This window comes from Oncorhynchus kisutch, linkage group LG27 (genome assembly GCF_002021735.2).
Source record: "Oncorhynchus kisutch isolate 150728-3 linkage group LG27, Okis_V2, whole genome shotgun sequence".
Taxonomy (NCBI): domain Eukaryota; kingdom Metazoa; phylum Chordata; class Actinopteri; order Salmoniformes; family Salmonidae; genus Oncorhynchus; species Oncorhynchus kisutch.
The window spans coordinates 33326634-33347132 of record NC_034200.2 but is presented as its reverse complement, the minus strand read 5'-3'; the positions used below and the strand labels follow the sequence as shown (position 1 = coordinate 33347132).

Genomic DNA, 20499 nt, shown 5'->3' with positions numbered 1-20499 from the left:
AAAGAGGGATTGTGTGGCCACTCCCCACTAGCAGCAGCTTGAGAATGTCTACACAAGAAGGCTAGTGTGTTGTTGCGTTGTTACACCTGAAAGTAGATCCCCTTCATACTGGTCTTCACGAATATATCAATGGTAAAATAAAAACATTTTAAAAGGTGTAATATGTAGAAATCGCTCCGCCATTTCCTGGTTGCTAAAAACAAGCAATAGAGAATAGAGCAATAGAGTGTAGAACATCAATGTACTAAATCTAAACTAATATCTTAGTTTAGATTTATTGTGTTTTCAGTTGTTTGAAGCTGGTGTACAAAGCCGAAACCAAAAGACGCAAAAACTTAACTTAAGAACAGGAAGCATAGAAATCGCCCACATAGAACATATCTACAGCATCTTAAACTTGCTATCTGTGCGAATGACAGATCTATAACACACATTTCTATGGTAATTTGGTCGGGTTGCCCAAAAAGTTACACATTGCAGCTAAGGTAATAAGTACAGTCAATCAATCCCAAAACAGGTTAGTGAAGGTGCCGATGGGAAAATGCTAAACAGGATGAACAGGAATAAGTCGTTCCAATCAGATACACGTTTATTTGAAGCACTCAGCAGAAACCCGAAGACTGTTGCACGGGAGCCTGAATAGAATTATAAATTCCTTTGCATTTGTGTTGATGTGGCAAGTCACAAATAGCTTTTTGAAAGTCCTATATCTTAAAAGCTTTATTTCTGAAATGCAAAACATTTTGGGACTGTATCAACAGTGGACTAATAGTTTTTGAGTGGATTTTTCCTTTAAGAGCTGTGCCTGCCTGTGAGTGAGCCTATGGCTGGCCCATAAACATCGACAACTTTTCAGCTATTTGTCCTAGCTCTTGCAACATTACCGAATTTGCTTCTCCCATCTGGCTCTCCAGTCACTGAGCGCTAACACATAGGCAGGAGTGGCATCCTGCCTCTCCAAGGGGACCTGGCTGATTTTACCTCCAGGAGCCACGTTGCCTTCTCAGCCGTCCTGCTATGGTTTGTCTTGTTTTATTGGTTGGGGAGTGTTATGAGTTGCTCAGAAAAGGTAGGTTAGATAAATTGGACATGTTAGTGAAAGCACATTGTGGTCTTTTCTTGGTCTTGAGACTAAGTGGGCTTTGGCTCTTATGTGTGCATGAGGTTCAGTAAAGGCATGGTCAGTCATATTAAGCTTTATATTTCAGACAGGCTAGTCCATTCATCTTGGTTGTCTTATCTGTATGTGGGCATTGTCAGTGTATTTGTATTAGTAGCAGTAGTGTGTAAAATCAGTGGTGAAGTCAAGCCAGAAAAAAAAGCCATATTACATAAGCATTAAGCCCCCTTGACTTTTTCCAGATTTTGTTACATTACAGCCTTATTCTAAAATGGATTAAATAAAAATAAATCCTCAGCAATCTACTCAATACCCTATAATGGCAAAGTGAAAACAAGTTGTTAGAAATGTTTGCATATTTATAAAAATAAAAAAAACGATACCTTATTTACATAAGTAATCAGACCTTTTGCTATAAGACTCAAAATTGAGCTCAGGTGCATCCTGTTTCCATTGATCAAATCAAATCAAATCAAATTTATTTATATAGCCCTTCGTACATCAGCTGATATCTCAAAGTGCTGTACAGAAACCCAGCCTAAAACCCCAAACAGCAAGCAATGCAGGTGGAGAAGCACGGTGGCTAGGAAAAACTCCCTAGAAAGGCCAATACCTAGGAAGAAACCTAGAGAGGAACCAGGCTATGTGGGGTGGCCAGTCCTCTTCTGGCTGTGCCGGGTGGAGATTATAACAGAACATGGTCAAGATGTTCAATGTTCATAAATGACCAGCATGGTCGAATAATAATAAGGCAGAACAGTTGAAACTAGAGCAGCAGCACAGTCAGGTGGAAGTTGAAACTGGAGCAGCAGCATGGCCAGGTAGACTGGGGACAGCAAGGAGTCATCATGTCAGGTAGTCCTGGGGCATGGTCCTAGGGCTCAGGTCAGTTGAAACTGGAACAGCAGCATGGCCAGGTGGACTGGGGACAGCAAGGAGTCATCATGTCAGGTAGTCCTGGGGCATGGTCCTAGGGCTCAGGTCCTCCGAGAGAGAGAAAGAAAGAGAGAAGGAGAGAATTAGAGAACGCACACTTAGATTCACACAGGACACCGAATAGGACAGGAGAAGTACTCCAGATATAACAAACTGACCCCAGCCCCCCGACACATAAACTACTGCAGCATAAATACTGGAGGCTGAGACAGGAGGGGTCAGGAGACACTGTGGCCCCATCCGAGGACACCCCCGGACAGGGCCAAACAGGAAGGATATAAGGACATTGATCATCTTTGAGATGTTTCTACAACTTGGTTGGAGTCGACCTGTGGTAAATTCAATCGATTGGACATGTTTTGGAAAGGCAGACGCCTGTCTATATAAGATCCAACAGTTGACAGAGCATGTCAGAGCAAAAACCAAGCCATGAGGTCAAAGGAATTGTCCGTAGAGCTCCAAGACAGGATTGTGTTGAGGCACAGATCTGGGGAAGGGTACCAACACATTTCTGCAGCATTGAAGGTCCCCAAGAACAAAGTGGCCTCAATCATTCTTAAATGGAAGAAGTTTGGAACCATTGAGACTCTTCCTAGAGCTGGCCGCCCGGCAAAACTGAGCAGTCGGGGGAGAAGAGCCTTGATCAGGGAGGTGACCAAGAACCCGATGGTCACTCTGACTGAGCTCTAAAGTTCCTCTGTGGAGATGGGAGAACCTTCCAGAAGGACAACCATCTCTGCAGCACTCCACCAAACAGGCCTTTATGGTAGAGCGGCCAGACGGAAGCCACTCCTCAGTAAAAGGCACAGGACAGCCTGCATGGAGTTTACCAAAAGGCACCGAAAGATTCTCAGACAATGAGGAAACAAGATTCTCTGGTCTGATAAATCCACAATTTAACTCTTTGGCCTGAATGCCAAGCGTCACGTCTGGAGGAAACCTGGCATGTGTTTCAGTGGCAGGGATGTTTTTCAGTGGCAGGGACTTGGAGACTAGTCAGGGTCGCGGCAAAGATGAATGGAGCAAAGTACAGAGAGATCCTTGATAAAACCTGCTCCAGAGTGCTCAGGACCTCAGACTTGGGCGAAGGTTCACCTTCCAACAGAACAACAACCCTAAGCACACATCTAAGACATCATAGGAGTGGCTTTGGGACATCTTTCTAAATGTCCTTGAGTGGTCCAGCCAGAGCCTGGACTTGAACCCGATCGAACATTTCTGGAGTGAAGCAACGCTCCCCATCTAACCTGACAGAGCTTGACAGGATCTGCAGAGAAGAATGGGAGAAACTCTCCAAATACAGGTTGTAGCTTGTAGCGTCATGCCCAGAAGACTCAATGCTGTAATCACTGCCAAAGGTGCTTCAACAAAGTACTGAGTTAAGGGCCTGAATACTTATGTAAATGTGATATTCCATTTGTTTATATTTTTGTTTGCAAAAAAATACAAAAATAAAAAACAGTTTTTGCTTTGTCATTACGAGGTATTGTGTGTAGATTGAGGATGGGAAAACATTTTTTTGAATCAATTTTAGAATAAGGCTGTAAGGTAACAATGTGGACAAAGGCGTAGGGTCTGTATACTTTCTGAAGGTACTGTATATACAAAAGTATGTGAACACCTTTTCAAATGAGTAGATTTGGCTACACCCATTGCTGACAGATGTATAAAATCGAGCACACAGCCATGCAATCCCCATAGACAAACATTGGTAGTAGACTGGCCATACTGAAGAGCTCTGTGACTTCCAACGTGGCACCGTCATACGATGCCACCTTTCCAAAAAGTCAGTTTGTCAACTGTAAGTGCAGTTATTGTGAAATGGAAACGTCTAGCAGCAACAACGGCTTAGTCGCGAAATGGTAGGCCACACAAGCTCACAGAACGGGACTGAAGCAAGTAAATGTCATCTGTCCTCGGTTGCAGCACTCACTACTGCATTCCAAACTGCCTATGAAAGCAACCTCCGCACAATAACTGTTCTTTGGGAGCTTCATGAAATGGGTTTCCATGACCGTGCAGCCGCACACAAGCCTAAGATCAGCATATGGAATGCCAAACATCGGCTGGAGTGGTATAAAGCTCACCGCCATTGGACTCTGGAGCAGTGGAAACGTGTTCTCTGGAGTGATGAATCACGCTTCACCATCTGGCAACCTGTCGGACGAATCTGGGTTTGGCAGATGCCAGGAGAACACAACCTGTCCTAAAGCATAGTGCTAACTGTAAAGTTTGGTGGCGGTGGAATAGTGGTCTATGCCTGTTTTTCATGGTTTGGGCGAGGCCCCCTAGTTCGAGTGAAGGAAGGGAAATCTTAACGCTACAGCATACAATGGCATTCTAGATGATTCTGTGCTTCCAAGTTTGTGGCAAGAGTTTGGGGAAGGCCCTTTCCTGTTTCTGCATGACAATGCCCCAAGCGAGGTCCATACAGAAATGGTTTGTTGAGATTGGTGTGGAAGAAACTTGACTGGCCTGCACAGAGCCCTGACCTCAACCCCATCGAACACCTTTTGGATGTATTGGAACACCGACTGTAAGCCAGGCCTAATCGCCCAACATCAGTGCCCAACCTCTCTGATGCTCTTGTGGCTGAATGGAAGCAAGTCCCCGCAGCAATGTTCCAACATAGTGGAAAGCCTTCCCAGAAGAATGGAGGCTGTTATAGCAGCAAAGGGAGGACCAACTCCATATTAATGCCCATGATTTTGGAATGAGATGTTCGACAGGCAGGTGTCGATACATACTTTTGGTCAGGTATTGTATTTGATCTTATTAAAATGTGTGTGTATATGTGGTGATAATTGCGATGTTTGCTCTGTAAATCCTGTTATATCACGGTCGCAAGGCATATGAACTATATGCCTAATGCCGAGACAATAAGAAGACACAGGGGCAGGTGTGACAACCTTTGTCCAGTGCAGTTCACAAAGCATATTGCATGTACAGTAACAGACAGTTACATGACCTACAGCGTGGTCAAGAAAGTTTGTTTCTGACATTTTCAGACCACTGAACAACTATTGATTTAGAACCATGGAGAGTTACTGCAAGTCGCAAAGAAAACAGGAGATGCCTCCACTAATTCCAGCACCATTTCACCTTAAACATTTCAACATCATCAAATCACCTATGCTTAGTCTAATACAGTGGCAACTAAAAGATAACAAAACATTTTGAGTCCAATCATCGTACGCTGAATAGGATGTGGCTGTCCAATGTGTGTGTGAGCGTTCTTGCAAGTAGAAAAAAACATGGAACCATACTTGTAGAGAAACACCAATACCATCCTCCTCTCTTTTATGTTGACAAATTGGTCTATGACTCTGTCAATCAATTCAAGTTGTTTCTGTCAATTGCATATTTCTCTGTGGTAGGCGTGAAGCCAAATCCAAACTGTTTTCCCTTGACACTTTTTTTGGGTGCGCCAGGACCATTCACAGTTGAGCTCACTCAGTTTAGCTCAACACTGATTGGCTATTATTTTAAAGAAAAAATTATCAAGGGAGTCCAAATGCTCGTTCGCTTCCCTTGCATTCAATGCTACAGGCGGCAACAATGTCATACTCTTTACGACCAGACAGCATCAGATAGATGCCCTACACATACAGAGACAGAGGGGGGCTGTTTCGCTCGCTCGGATGCTTTCTCCGGTGAGATACGTTCAGCCTCATGCTCAGCCTCATGTGAAGTTATGACAACACAGAGACACAAAATATAAATTGTTATTATAATTTTTTTTTCTTGGTCAATGTTTTGGCATCTATGAATACACTCCACTGATTAGTAGGGTGGTATACACACTTAGAAAGGATAATGTAGGATAATATAGAAGTCTATGATTAAGTTCTGCCTCTCACTAGTTACTAGTTGTGTGATGTCTATTGTTCTGAATTACTGTTCGTTCAGAAGAGATTGATTGTTATGATATGTACATTGCCATTTGTGCCGGTATTTCAAGTTAACATGTCTGTCCTGGTCCGACATCTGATTGTACTTTTGCCAATTGTTTTGCATGACAATTCCTTAAGGAGTTGGCAAGAGAGCAGAAACACCAGATTGCAACCAGGCTAGTCTTCGTTATATTTCTGATAACAAACTTTTTGGGCATTCATCATGTGGCGGCTCCCGAGTGGTGCAGCAGTCTAAGGTACTGCATCTCAGTGCTAGAGGTGTCACTACAGACCCTGGTTCGATTCCAGGCTGTATCACAACCGGTTGTGATTGAGAGTCCCATAGGGACAATTGTCCCAGCGTCGTCTGGGTTAGGGTTTGGTCGGGGTAGGCCGTCATTGTAAATAAGAATTTGTTCTTAACTGACTTGCCTAGTTAAATAAATAAATGTGTATTGCTTTCTTGTGCTCCAGGGGTATGGGTTAGATCTCTGCATGCTGAAGGTGTGTTAATAACTGTGTAAGGCCTGAATACAATTGATTGTTAGTCATCCCACATTGCGGTGGGGCCATAATTGCGAACATTAGAAAAACGTGGAATTTATTTGGATAGTCCCAAGTAGATGCTCTATAGAATGTCACGATATCAACAAACTATCTGTTAGAATACGGGTTAGGGTAAGAGTTACAGTTAGGGTAAGGGCACTCCAGTCTCATTTTCACCTAATTTAACACCTGATTTACTTAAGGCAAATCTCAATAGGTGGTCCAGGTAAGTCATGTAATAGCACATGTGTGCTTTACTTCTTTCCTCTTTTGTTCTCCATTGTTCCTCAAGTAAGGGCGAGGCTGATGACATCACCAATTCCCATCAGACCAACTCCTTGAACGCCCTACTCCTTTAAGTTTGTAATTGTGTCTAAATGCTTGTGCTGAATGTTGTGCTGAAAATATACAGTACCGGTCAAAAGTTTGGACACACCTACTCACTCCAGGGTTTTTCTTTTCTTTTGACTATTTTCTACATTGTACAATAATAGTAAAGACATCAAAACTATGAAATATCACATATGGAATCATGTAATAAAATATATTTTAGATTATTCAAAGTAGCCACCCTTTGCCTTGATGACAGCTTTGCACACTCTTGGCATTCTCTCAACCAGCTTCATGAGGTATTCACCTACCTCAATTAACAGGGAGTCACCTCAATTAACAGGGAGTCGAGGGAGACTCTGCCAACAACACAGGTGTCACGAGTGTTTACTTGTGTCACATGACACTCTTTTATTCAGAGGTCTTGCCTGACAAGCTGTGAAAATAGCAAGTGAACAGTGAATTCAATTATTTTTGGATATCACTAAACCACATATTATGATACCACCATTCCTCCTTCTGGTAGGTCCCGGCATCTGTTCATGATCAGGGAATCAGCCTGGCACCCAACTGTGCACTTTGTCTAACCGAAAAACAGGGTCATCATCCCTTAATTATTAACATAATGTAGCTCAAGAAATATCAATCTTGTTTGGGAGATAATTATATGCTTCAGAGATGTAGACTGACTGGGTCCAGATTGGAGTCAGGCCTGTGACGCCATTACACTATGTAACCAACTGTGACATGTTCACTATGGCCCTGAGTTGGTTTGGGTTTGTTGCTGCCATGTAGTACACTGTTATAGTCAGACATAAGTTAGCTAGTACCACAATAGCTGTATCCAATATGTATTTGTGCCCTGGACATGGGTTGCACCTCAGGGGCTAATGTGACTGTTTCGTCCCAAATAAATAAATAAATAATACGGTTTTATTGTCACATACACAAGATAGCTGCAGTGAAGTGTGTTGTTTTACAGGGTCGGCCATAGTAGTAGAGCGTCCCTGAAGTAAATGATGGTTAAGTGCCATGCTGAAGGGCACATTGACCTTTTTCACCTTGTCGGCTTGGGTATTCGAACCGGCGACCTTTGGCCCCACACTCTAACCTAGGGGTGACAAACATATGGGCAAGGGCGTCCAATCCTGTAAAAAACAAACATTAAATCATAATAGTAATACAAAACATTGTGGAGGGAAATGAACTCAATATACTTTAAAATGACTAAAACCAAATCGTAACTGTGTAGAAATAATAATGGACATATAGTCATACAGTTTCTTGACTGTCCAGCTCGCTAACAATCAGTAGACAGTCAGAGAGCGTAGAAAATGTTTTTAAAAATAATGGACCATTTTTTGCAAATTTTTATAGCAAGGGAAATATTACAAAAATTCAGTCCGGGCCCTCTGGACCTCGTTGAAGACCGAATGCGGCCCCTGGGGCAAATAGGGTCGACACCCCTGCTCTAATCACTATAACTTATGTGTCATGGAAATACCATGGCATCGCTAAAGTAGGCAAATAATTAGTAGGGAACAACTTTGCCATATTATGATGTTGTCAAATTGACTTTAGAGAGATGGCAATGTTGCCATTACTGTTGCTAGTAAAGTTTGTAAAAAATAGCTAGCAATGGTAATGTTAGCTAGCTAAAATACGGTGGTCTCCTTAATCTTAGTTAGCTGGCTAAAGTTATACTGCCTCTACAGTCAATCTGGCAACATCACAATCATGACTAAATGTTGTCCTACTAATTATTTGCCTTCTTTTGAAAGGTCATTGTGTCATCCAAGACTAATCCGAGTTGTATTGAGGTAGGCTAATGTTAGCCAGCTATGCTAGCGATGATAATGATTATCAAAATATACATAGCCAGATACATAAACAGCAGTCTATGGTCTAGCTACCGATATACTCACCACCATTGGGAACATGTAGACAATGGGTGGCACCATACGGAGACAAAATGATCATGACTGTTGCTAGAGATGAATGTAACAGAAGAATAGAAACAAAGTAGATTCATCGTTGTAATATGCCTTTGTGCGCGCCAGTCTGTTGGTAGCTCTGCCAGCCTATGAAACCAGTAGGTTGATCAGTTCTAATTATTAGTTTTGGTCAAACAGGGTGAAAATGATTTTCTCCAAGCTGCAAACCGTTCTGCAGCTTTGCGAAGCACATGTGCATCAAGTACAGAAGATGCAAGTTAGACATCTGGCAAAAACAACATATAGCAAAACGCATGTGCATCTGCTGGACTTATGGCGTAACCCAGCCTATCTCACTGTCTATCTATCTCTCCCACAGCCTAAACCAGGCCTTTCACGCCTGGCCACATCCCCTGACTCTATGGAGGCATCTCACCTCGTTTCCATGTCATCGCCCCTTGTCTCCCCATCCAAGTCACGGCTCAAGTACATGTCCCTGGGTGTGCTGGTGCTGCAGACCACCTCACTGGTGCTTACCATGAGGTACTCGCGCACACTGCAAGGCGAGGGGCCCCGCTACCTAGCCTCCTCAGCCGTGGTGTTGGCCGAACTGCTTAAGATCCTCATCTGCCTGCTGCTCATTTTCTATGACCACAGTAAGTCTAGTGATCCATCTGGCTAGCTGGCTGGTTGGCTGTCTGTCTGTCCGTCTGGCTAGCTGTCCATCTGGCTGTCCGTCTGGCTGGTTGGCTGTCTGTCTGTCTGTAACACAGTCATTGGATAAACAATGACAGCAGAGATAATGCTCCTACAGTATCTTTGTCTTTCTATCTCTGTCTTAGGCTTCATTGTGTGGCCGTTCAATTTCTGTCTGTCTTTCTGTCAGACTTCAGTTTTCTTGTGTTGAATCGGGTGCTGAAGGAAGAGATTCTCAACAAGCCCATGGAGACGTTGAAGCTGGCCATCCCATCAGGCATCTACACACTCCAGAATAACCTTCTCTATGTCGCCCTGTCCAACCTGGACGCTGCTACCTACCAGGTGAGAGATGTGACACCCGTGTGTGTGTGTGTTTGCATGTGCGTGTGTACTGCAACATGTATAAGGGGAACAAACGGAGGGACTCAGTATAAGGTGAACACTCAGGGCCTTCATACTCCATTTCATGTCCAATTTCGACTGGCATGAATTTAAATTGATATTGTCCCCAACCAGGTGACGTACCAGCTGAAGATCCTGACCACGGCCCTGTTCTCAGTATCCATGCTGGGGAAGAGACTGGGGCTCTACCAGTGGCTGTCCCTGCTCATCCTCATGACTGGTATCGCTCTCGTTCAGGTAACAAGGCTAAACACACCCGACAAGTCAACAACTCATCATTCCTGTTTGCATGGGGTTTTGTCCAATTAGTCATTGATCTTCGATTATCCACATTAGGGAGGCAGAAGTCTAAATTGTTCTAAAGTTCACAGGTTTTTCAGGATAATTTGAATAAATCAGTGTTATCATGATGTCCAGGAAAAGTTGATTGAATTTTTGCACTGGTTCCTCTCTAGGTTTCTTCCTAGGTTTTGGCCTTTCTAGGGAGTTTTTCCTAGCCACTGTGCTTCTACACCTGCATTGCTTGCTGTTTGGGGTTTTAGGCTGGGTTTCTGTACAGCACTTTGAGATATCAGCTGATATACGAAGGGCTATATAAATACATTTGATTTGATTTGGTTTCCCATACTGATGTAGTGTTTGTCTCCACAGTGGCCTTCGGAGTCTCTGGATGGGCCAGCTCCGACACCTCTGTCTGCAGGCTCCCAGTTAGTTGGTGTGATAGCCGTACTGATAGCCTGCTTCTCCAGTGGCTTCGCTGGAGTCTACTTTGAGAAGATCCTCAAAGGGACCAAACAGAGTGTGTGGGTCCGCAACATCCAGCTAGGTCAGCATCACTGGAACCTGTTGGTTTGTTTCTGTATGCTTGTTTGGTTCATTGATTCATTTAATTCTACATAAACGGTACTCTTGGTATGTGTGAATATCTTTCCACTTTCTCTATAGCGATTACACCATTTATGGTCTCTCCGTGTAACTTGTAAGCTCTCCCAGAGCTTAAAAAAAAAAAAATTCAATCATCGACTTCAATAAATCGAATGTATTCTCACAACAGTATAGCAACTTTAGGTTGCTTGCCCTTGTAATTCCAATCCATAGGCAATGTCCTGGTGCCAAAATCGTGGTCTTAAAACCATAAACGATTGTCATGATCGTTGTATAAATAAGTGAACCAAGGCGCAGCGTGAGTAGAGTTCCACATTTTTATTATAGTGAAACTTCACACATAGGCACTAATACGAAACAAAACAATATCCCACATCGCAGGTAGGAAAAAGGACAAACTAAGTATGATCCCCAATTAGAGGCAATGAATATCAGCTGCCTCCAATTGGGAACCCACACACCAACATAGAAACACAATACCTAGAACCCCCCTAGTCACGCCCTGACCTAAAACACTATAGAGAACCCCGAGGGCTCTGATTACATAACTATCACCAATATCCCTGCACATTGATATTGGTACTGGTATTGACCCTGTAAATAAATACAATTAAATGGTATTTGTCACATGTACCAAATACAACATGGTGTAGACTTTACTGTGCAAAGCTTACTTATGAGCCCTTTCCCAACAGTGCAAAAGTAAAAAACATTTTCTAAATATGAAAAGGAAAAAGTAAGAAAAGAAGAGAAAAAGAAGAAGGAAATAGTAAGAGAATAATATACCAACAACGAGGCTGTATACAAGGAGTACCAGTACCGAGTCAATTTGGCAGGGTTACGAGGTAGTTGAGGTAATATGTTCATGTAGGTAGGGGTAAACGTGACTACGAAATCAGGATAGATAACAAACAGAGTAGCAGCAGCGTATGTGAATAATGTGAAAGTGTGTGTGTGCTGTGTCAATATGCATGTAGTGTGTGTGTATGTGTGTGTTGGAGTGTGTGGGTAAAGTCTAGTGAGTGTGTGGGTAAAGTCTAGTGAGTGTGTGGGTAGAGTCTAGTGAGTGTGTGGGTAGAGTCTAGTGAGTGTGTGGGTAGAGTCTAGTGAGTGTGTGGGTAGAGTCTAGTGAGTGTGTGGGTAGAGTCTAGTGAGTGTGTGGGTAGAGTCTAGTGAGTGTGTGGGTAGAGTCCAGTGAGTGTGTGGGTAGAGTTTAGTGAGTGTGTGGGAAGAGTCTAGTGAGTGTGTGGGTAGAGTCTAGTGAGTGTGTGGGTAGAGTCTAGTGAGTGTGTGGGTAGAGTCTAGTGAGTGTGTGGGTAGAGTCTAGTGAGTGTGTGGGTAGAGTTTAGTGAGTGTGTGGGTAGAGTCTAGTGAGTGTGTGGGTAGAGGTTAGTGAGTGTGTGGGTAGAGTTTAGTGAGTGTGTGGGTAAAGTCTAGTGAGTGTGTGGGTAGAGTCTAGTGAGTGTGTGGGTAGAGTCTAGTGAGTGTGTGGGTAGAGTCTAGTGAGTGTGTGGGTAGAGTCCAGTGAGTGTGTGGGTAGAGTTTAGTGAGTGTGTGGGAAGAGTCTAGTGAGTGTGTGGGTAGAGTCTAGTGAGTGTGTGGGTAGAGTCTAGTGAGTGTGTGGGTAGAGTCTAGTGAGTGTGTGGGTAGAGTTTAGTGAGTGTGTGGGTAGAGTCTAGTGAGTGTGTGGGTAGAGGTTAGTGAGTGTGTGGGTAGAGTTTAGTGAGTGTGTGGGTAGAGTCTAGTGAGTGTGTGGGTAGAGTCTAGTGAGTGTGTGGGTAGAGTTTAGTGAGTGTGTGGGTAGAGTTTAGTGAGTGTGTGGGTAGAGTCTAGTGAGTGTGTGGGTAGAGTCTAGTGAGTGTGTGGGTAGAGTTTAGTGAGTGTGTGGGTAGAGTCTAGTGAGTGTGTGGGTAGAGTTTAGTGAGTGTGTGGGTAGAGTCTGTGTGGGTAGAGTCTAGTGAGTGTGTGGGTAGAGTCTAGTGAGTGTGTGGGTAGAGTCTAGTGAGTGTGTGGGTAGAGTCTAGTGAGTGTGTGGGTAGAGTCTAGTGAGTGTGTGGGTAGAGTCTAGTGAGTGTGTGGGTAGAGTCTAGTGAGTGTGTGGGTAGAGTTTAGTGAGTGTGTGGGTAGAGTCTAGTGAGTGTGTGGGTAGAGTTTAGTGAGTGTGTGGGTAGAGTCTGTGTGGGTAGAGTCTAGTGAGTGTGTGGGTAGAGTCTAGTGAGTGTGTGGGTAGAGTCTAGTGAGTGTGTGGGTAGAGTCTAGTGAGTGTGTGGGTAGAGTCTAGTGAGTGTGTGGGTAGAGTCTAGTGAGTGTGTGGGTAGAGTTTAGTGAGTGTGTGGGTAGAGTCTAGTGAGTGTGTGGGTAGAGTCTAGTGAGTGTGTGGGTAGAGTCTGTGTGGGTAGAGTCTAGTGAGTGTGTGGGTAGAGTCTAGTGAGTGTGTGGGTAGAGTTTAGTGAGTGTGTGGGTAGAGTCTAGTGAGTGTGTGGGTAGAGTCTAGTGAGTGTGTGGGTAGAGTCTAGTGAGTGTGTGGGTAGAGTCTAGTGTGTTTATAGTGTATAGTGTGTTTTGTATTTCTCCTGTGTATTTTATCTAACTCAGCAGTGATTCCGTGCTCTTTTTAGGACACTTTTCTATATATTTCCATTTTTGTTATATTGAATACTGCATTGTTGAGGAAGAGCTTGCAAGTAATCATTTCACTGTACTGTTTACAGCTGCTGTATCCTGTGCATGTGACAAATAAATGTTGATTTGACCTCTCTCTCTCCCTCTCTCTCCTAGGTTTGTTTGGCCTGGTGTTTGGTCTAATGGGAGTGTTTGTGTACGACGGAGAGAGAGTGAGGGAGTCCGGAGTGTTCCAAGGCTACAACACACTCACCTGGACTGTTGTGGCCCTGCAGGTAATGTACATATGCTTAAGTTATAGTTATAACTCAGGCCATACAAATGGATGTGTTTAATGGATGTATCATTACGTTTTTGGAAAGTGAGGTTATATATAATGAGGTTATATATAATCCAAAGTTATATATAGAGAGTTGGCCTAATGTGGTTTCTGTCTGCACGTTCTGAGAGCACCACATTCTCCTCCATTAATTATTATTATTTTTTTTAATTTCACCTTTATTTAACCAGGTAAGCTAGTTGAGAACAAGTTCTCCTTTACAACTGCGACCTGGCCAAGATAAAGCAAAGCAGTGCGACACAAACAACAACACAGAGTTATACATGGAATAAACAAGCATACAGTCAATAACACAAAAGAGAAAAAAATGTATATTATACAGTGTGTGCAAATGGCGTGAGGAGGTAAGGCAATAAATAGCCCATAGTAGCGAAGTAATTACAGTTTAGCAGATTAACACTTAAGTGATAGATGAGCAGATGATGATGTGCAAGTAGTGATACTGGTGTGCAAAAGAGCAGAAAAGTAAATAAAAACAATATGGGGATGAGGTAGATAGATTGGGTGGGCTATTTACAGATGGACTATGTACAGCTGCAGCGATCGGTTAGCTGCTCAGATAGCTGATGCTTAAAGTTAGTGATGGAAATGTAGGTCGCAGTGGTGGGTGTTATAAGGGGCTTTGGTAACCAAACGGATGGCACTGTGAAAGACTGCATCCAGTTTGCTGAGTAGAGTATTGGAAGCTATTTTGAAGATGGCATCGCCGAAGTCGAGGATTGGTTGGATAGTCAGTTTTACTAGGGTAAGTTTGGCGGCGTGAGTGAAGGAGGCTTTGTTGCGAAATAGAAAGCCGTTTCTAGATTTGATTTTGGATTGAGATGTTTGATATGAGTCTAGATGTCACGGCCGTCAAAAGAAGTGGACCAAAGTGCAGCGTGGTGAGCGTACATTTCTCTTTTTATTTAAAGTGTCGCCAATAAAACAAGAAATGAAAAACAACCGTGAAGATTACAGGGCTATAGTGCCATAAACAAAGATAACTACCCACACTGAAAGGAGGGAAAAAGGACTACCTAAGTATGATTCCCAATCAGAGACAACGATTGACAGCGGTCCCTGATTGAGAACCATACCTGGCCAAAACATAGAAATAAAGAAACATAGAAAACAACACATAGAATGCCCACCCCACATCACACCGTGACCTAACCAAATAGAGAAATAAAACGGCTCTCTAAGGTCAGGGCGTGACACTGGAAGGAAAGTTTACAGTCTAGCCAGACATCTAGGTATTTGTAGTTGTCCACGTATTCTAGGTCAGAACCGTCCAGAGTAGTGATGCTGGTCCGGCGGGTGGGTGTGGGCAGCGAACGGTTGAAAAGCATGCATTTGGTTTTACTAGCGTTTAAGAGCAGTTGGAGGCCACGGAAGGAGTGTTGTATGGCATTGAAGCTCGTTTGGAGGTTAGTTAACACAGTGTCCAAAGAAGGGCCAGATGTAAACAGAATGGTGTCGTCTGCATAGAGGTGGATCAGGGAATCAACCGCAGCAAGAGCGACTTAATTGATATATACAGAGAAAAGAGTCGGCCCGAGAATTGAACCCTGTGGTACCCCCATAGACTGCCAGAGTTCCGGACAACAGGCCCTCCGATTTGACACACTGTCTGTGAAATAGTTGGTGAGGCAGTCATTTGAGGAACCAAGGCTATTGAGTCTGCCGATAAGAATACAGGGATTGACAGAGTTGAAAGCCTTGGCCAGGTCTATGAAGATGGCTGCACAGTACTGTCTTTTATCGAAGGCGGTTATGATATCGTTTAGTACCTTGAGCGTGGCTGAGGTGCAGCCATGACCAGCTCGGAAAACGGATTGCACAGCGGAGAAGGTACGGTGGGATTCGAAATTGTCAGTGATCTGTTTGTTAACTTTGCTTTCGAGGACTTTAAAAAGTTAAGGCAGGATGGATATAGGTCTATAACGGTTTGGGTCTAGAGTGTTACCCCCTTTGAAGAGGGGGATGACCGCGGCAGCTTTCCAATCTTTGGGGATCTCGGACAACACAAAAGAGAGGTTGAACAGACTGGTAATAGGGTTGCAACAATGGCGGCGGATAGTTTTAGAAAGAGAGGGTCCCGATTGTCTAGCCCAGCTGATTTGTACGGGTCCAGGTTTTGCAGCTCTTTCATAACATCGGCTATCTAGATTTGCGTAAAGGAGAAGCTGGGGAGGCTCGGGCAAGTAGTTGCGGGGGGTGCAGAGCTGTTGGCCAGGGTTGGGGTAGCCAGGAGGAAAGCATGGTCAGCAGTAGAGAAATGCTTATTGAAATGTTTGATTGTCATGGATTTATCAATGGTGACCGTGTTACCTAGCCGCAGTGCACTGGGCAGCCGGGATGAGGTGCTCTTGTTCTCCATGGACTTTACAATGTCCCAAAAATTTTGGGAAATTTCTGTTTGCTATGTGATAATTGACACTTAAAAAGCCCTTAACCAACAGTGGAGTTCAAGAAGATAATATTTACCAAGTAGGCTAAAATAAAAAGTAAGAATTAAAAGTAAGAATAATAAGAATAACAGTAACGAAGATATATACAGGGGGCAACGGTACAGAGTCAGTCAGTGTGCTGAGGTACAGGCTAGTTGAAGTAATCTGTAATTGTCTCTGACAATTTTATGGGGTTTCCTCTGACCACCTACTATATAGGTCCTGGATGGCAGGAAGCTTGGCCCCAGTGATGTACTGGGCCATTCGCACCACCCTCTTTAGTGCCTTACGGTCAGATGCCAAGCAGTTGCCATACCAGGCGGTGATGCAACCGGTCAGGATGCTCTCGATGGTGCAGCTGTAGAACCTTTTGAGGATCTGGGGGCCCATGCCAAATATTTTCAGTCTCCTGAGCAGGAAAAGGTTTTGTCGTGCCCTATTTACGACTTGGTATGTTTGGACCATGACAGTTTGTTTGTGATGTGGACACCAAGGAACATGAAACTCTCAACCCGCTCTACTAGAGCCCCGTCGATGTTAATGGGGGCCTGTTGGGCCCACCTTTTCCTGTAGTCCACGATCAGTTCCTTTGCCTTGCTAACATTGAGGGAGAGGTTGTTGTCCTGGCACCATACTGCCAGTTCTCTGACCTCCTCCCTATAGGCAGTCTCATCGTTGTAGGTAATCAGGCCTACCACTGTTGTGTCATCAGCAAACTTACTGATGGTGTTGGAGTCGTGTTTGGCCACACAGTCGTGGGTGAACAGGGAATACAGGAGGGGACTAAGTACACACCCCTGAGGGGCCCCGGTGTTAAGGATCAGCGTGGCAGACGTGTTGTTGCCTACTCTTACCACCCGGGGGGCAGCCCATCAGGAAGTCCAGGATCCAGTTGCAGAGGGAGGTGTTTAGTCCCAGGGTCCTTAGCTTAGTGATGAGCTTTGTGGGCACTATGGTGTTAAACTCTGAGCTGTAGTCGATGAACAGCATTCTCACATAGGTGTTCCTTTTGTCCAGGTGAGAAAGGGTGGCGTGGAGTGCGATTGAGTTTGCATCATCTGTGGATCTGTTGGGACGGTATGCGAATTGGAGTGGGTCTAGGGTGTCCGGGAGGATGCTGTTGATGTGAGCCATGACCAGCCTTTCAAAGCACTTCATGGCTACCAACGTGAGTGCCACGGGGTGGTAAACATTTAGTCAGGTTACCTTATTCTACCTGCTTCTTGGGTATAGGGACTATGGTAGTCTTCTTGAAACATGTAGAAATTACAGACTCGGTCAGAGAGAGGTTAAAAATATCAGTGAAGACACTTGACTGTTGGTGTGCGCATGCTTTGAGTACACGTCCTGGTAATCCGTCTGGCCCAGCAGCTTTGTGAATGTTGACCTGTTTAAAGGTTTTGTTCACATCGGCTACCGAGAGCGTTATCACACAGTCATCCAGAACAGCTGGTGCTCTCGTGCATGCTTCAGTGTTGCTTGTCTCGAAGCGAGCATTAAAGGCATTTAGCTCGTCTGGTAGGCTCGTGTCACTGGGCAGCTCGCGTCTGGGTTTCCCTTTGTAGTTCGTAATAGTTTTCAAGCCTAGCCACATCCGACGATCGTCAGAGCCGGTGTCGTAGAATTCAATCTTAATGCGGTATTTACGCTTTGCTTGTTTGATGGTTCATCGCGGGATTTCTTATAAGCGTCCGGATTAGTCTCCCACTTGAAAGCGGCAGCTCTAGCCTTTAGCTTAATGCGGTTGTTGCCTGTAATCCATGGCTTCTGGTTGGGATATGTACGTACAGTCACTGTGGGGACAACGTCATCGATGCACTTATTGATGAAGCCGAAGACTGAGGTGGTGTATACCTCAACGCCATTGGATGAATCCTGGAACATATTACATTCTGTGCTAGCAAACAGTCCTGTAGTGTAGCATCCGCGTCATCTGACCTCTTCCATATTGAGTGAGTCACTGGTCACCCTGCTTTAGTTTTCGCTTGTACGCAGGAATCAGAAGGATAGAATTGTGGTCAGATTTGCCAAATAGAGGGTGGGGGAGAGCTTTGTATGCATCTCTGTGTGTGGAGTAAAGGTAGTCTAGGACTTTTTTCCCCCTGGTTGCACATGTGATATGTCGGTAAAAATTTTGTAAAACTGATTTAAGTTTGCCTGCATTGAAGTCCCCGGCCACTAGGAGCACCGCTTCTGGATGAGCATTTTTTTCTTTGCTTATCGCCTTATAGAGTTGGTTGAGCGTGGTCTTAGTGCCAGCTTTGCTTTGTGGTGGTCAATAGACGGCTACGAATAATACAGATGAGAACTCTCTCTACCTCAGGCGAGCAATACCTCGAGACTTCTTTAATATTAGACATCGCGCACCAGCTGTTATTGACAAAAAGACACACACCCACCCCTCGTCTTACCAGAGGTAGCGTCTCTTTTCTGCCGGTGCATGGAAAATCCCGCTAGCTCTATATTGTTTGTTTCTTCGTTCAGCCACGTCTTGGTGAAACATAAGATGTTACAGTTTTTAATGTCCCATTGGTAGGATAATCTTAATAGTAGGTCATCAATTTAATTTTGTAACGATTGCACGTTAGCAAGGAGAATGGAAGGCCTTGGGAGATTCGCCTCCTGCTTCTCAGAAGAATCCCCGATTTGCGTCCCCTTTTCCGGCGTCTTTTCTTCTCGCAAAAGGCGTGGATCTGGGCCTGTTCCAGTGAAAGCAGGATATCCTTCTCGTCGGACTCGTTAAAGGACAAAGTTTCTTCCAGTCCGCGGTGAGTAAACGCTTTTCTGATGTCCAGAAGTTATTTTCGGTCATAAGAGACGCTAGCAGCAACATTACGTACACAATCAGTTAAAAAATAAGTTACACAAAATGCAAAAAAACAAACAAAATTGCACAATTAGTTGGGAGAATGTAAAACATAAGCCATGTTCTTCGGCGCCATCTTTTCAATACAGCTAGCCTTCAACATATTGTTATAGCCTACATATTCTTACCTCTTTGTTTATTGATATCCATTGAATTGTGTCCATTTTCTGTTTTAGAAAGATTTGCACAAATATGAAAAGATAGATGGTATCATCATAAAACAATATCAATGTAAATCATACAAGGGACAAACCTTTCCTTTTCAGTTAAGTGCCTGCACCTGCTGTCCTTTCAAATTCAAATCCAAATGTTTCAGTTGGGCTGTTAGGTTCCTGCAAGAACCCCACCAACTAAGGAGGTTCCTTGATGAACCCCACCTCCTATGGGGTTCTTGGAATAACCTTTTGGGGGCCATTTTCAGTGCCGAGAACCCTAAGGTTCTTCAAAGAACTTTGAAGATGTCAGAAGAACCCTTGTTTTTAGAGTGTAGTGTAGGCTACCTTTGATTTCTTTTTTTTCCTTTGACTGGATGTATTCAGTGCAGTATTTACCCTAACATTGAGCTTATGAATAATGGTATAACATACGCTTTTAATTTAGGCTATAGGCTACATGTTGTCTTTATTGTTCTGTTGAGCAATTGTGCATCTGGCCTCTCCGTTGCCATGGCTATTCCTCTTAAATCTTGTGGAGTCCCAGGAAAAGACAGACTACAAACTATTGTTGGACAATTATTTAGACTTATTTTCTTTAGTTTACTAATATCCTATTGGAGGGGAGATGCATGCTTGCTCTTGCTTGCTGAATGTAAAATAGGCTACAGCATTTACGGGCGGGAAGTTGGAAAGGAGAAGCCTATATTTTCCTATAGTAGATTAACACCGGGCTACATCATGACAAAACAGGCCTTCACCATATGAGTGGCCTGCTAATGTACCTTTCTGAACGTTCTAAACTGTGGAGTATAGACCCACACTGATCCAAATGGCTGTATAAGCAGCCTTAAACTGTAGGCCTATGCAGTTATATTGGTCTGAAACAAAACAGGACATGTGAACTGTTATTCAAATTAGCCTACATCACTGCAGTGTACAGACTATGGACAATACTTGCATATTCACTTAATAACAATAATTGATTCCTCATTGCACTGTGTTGTTGTAGCCCAGGTATAATACTTTTATTGTCTAAAAACGTAGGCTAAGGACTAATCATTAGTGGAGCTTTGCATGTCCAGGGACCACAGAGCGCAGCCTGTGGGAACTGACTACAGATCTGCTGTTTCATAATCTGTTCATTTATTTTTCTAGCAGGTTGATAGGTAAATATTTAGCCGATAGTGAATGCCTAATATCTAGCTAATATTTAGCTTCTTACTTTGGCTACAAGTCACTAGCCTGTCTTATCCAAGCGGTTCACATGCGCAACAGGCTATATAGGCTGCAAGCCTCTCCGAAATAGGCAATTCCTTGTGAAATTCCCAGGAAACACTTTAGG

The 20499-nt window shown here is 43.8% G+C and overlaps 1 protein-coding gene across 1 annotated transcript in view; it reads left to right on the top strand.

Annotated features, from left to right (window-relative positions):
- The first annotated feature begins 578 nt into the window (after nucleotides 1–578).
- LOC109871932 (UDP-N-acetylglucosamine transporter-like) overlaps nucleotides 579–20499 on the top strand; it is a 22129-nt gene continuing 2208 nt past the window's right edge. Inside the window, exons 1-6 of the mRNA XM_020462968.2 lie at nucleotides 579–1020; nucleotides 9139–9415; nucleotides 9646–9800; nucleotides 9975–10097; nucleotides 10512–10686; nucleotides 13524–13642. Coding sequence (XP_020318557.1) covers nucleotides 1018–1020; nucleotides 9139–9415; nucleotides 9646–9800; nucleotides 9975–10097; nucleotides 10512–10686; nucleotides 13524–13642 — 852 coding nt within the window. The 5' untranslated portion in view covers nucleotides 579–1017. The remainder of the gene's footprint in view (nucleotides 1021–9138; nucleotides 9416–9645; nucleotides 9801–9974; nucleotides 10098–10511; nucleotides 10687–13523; nucleotides 13643–20499) is intronic.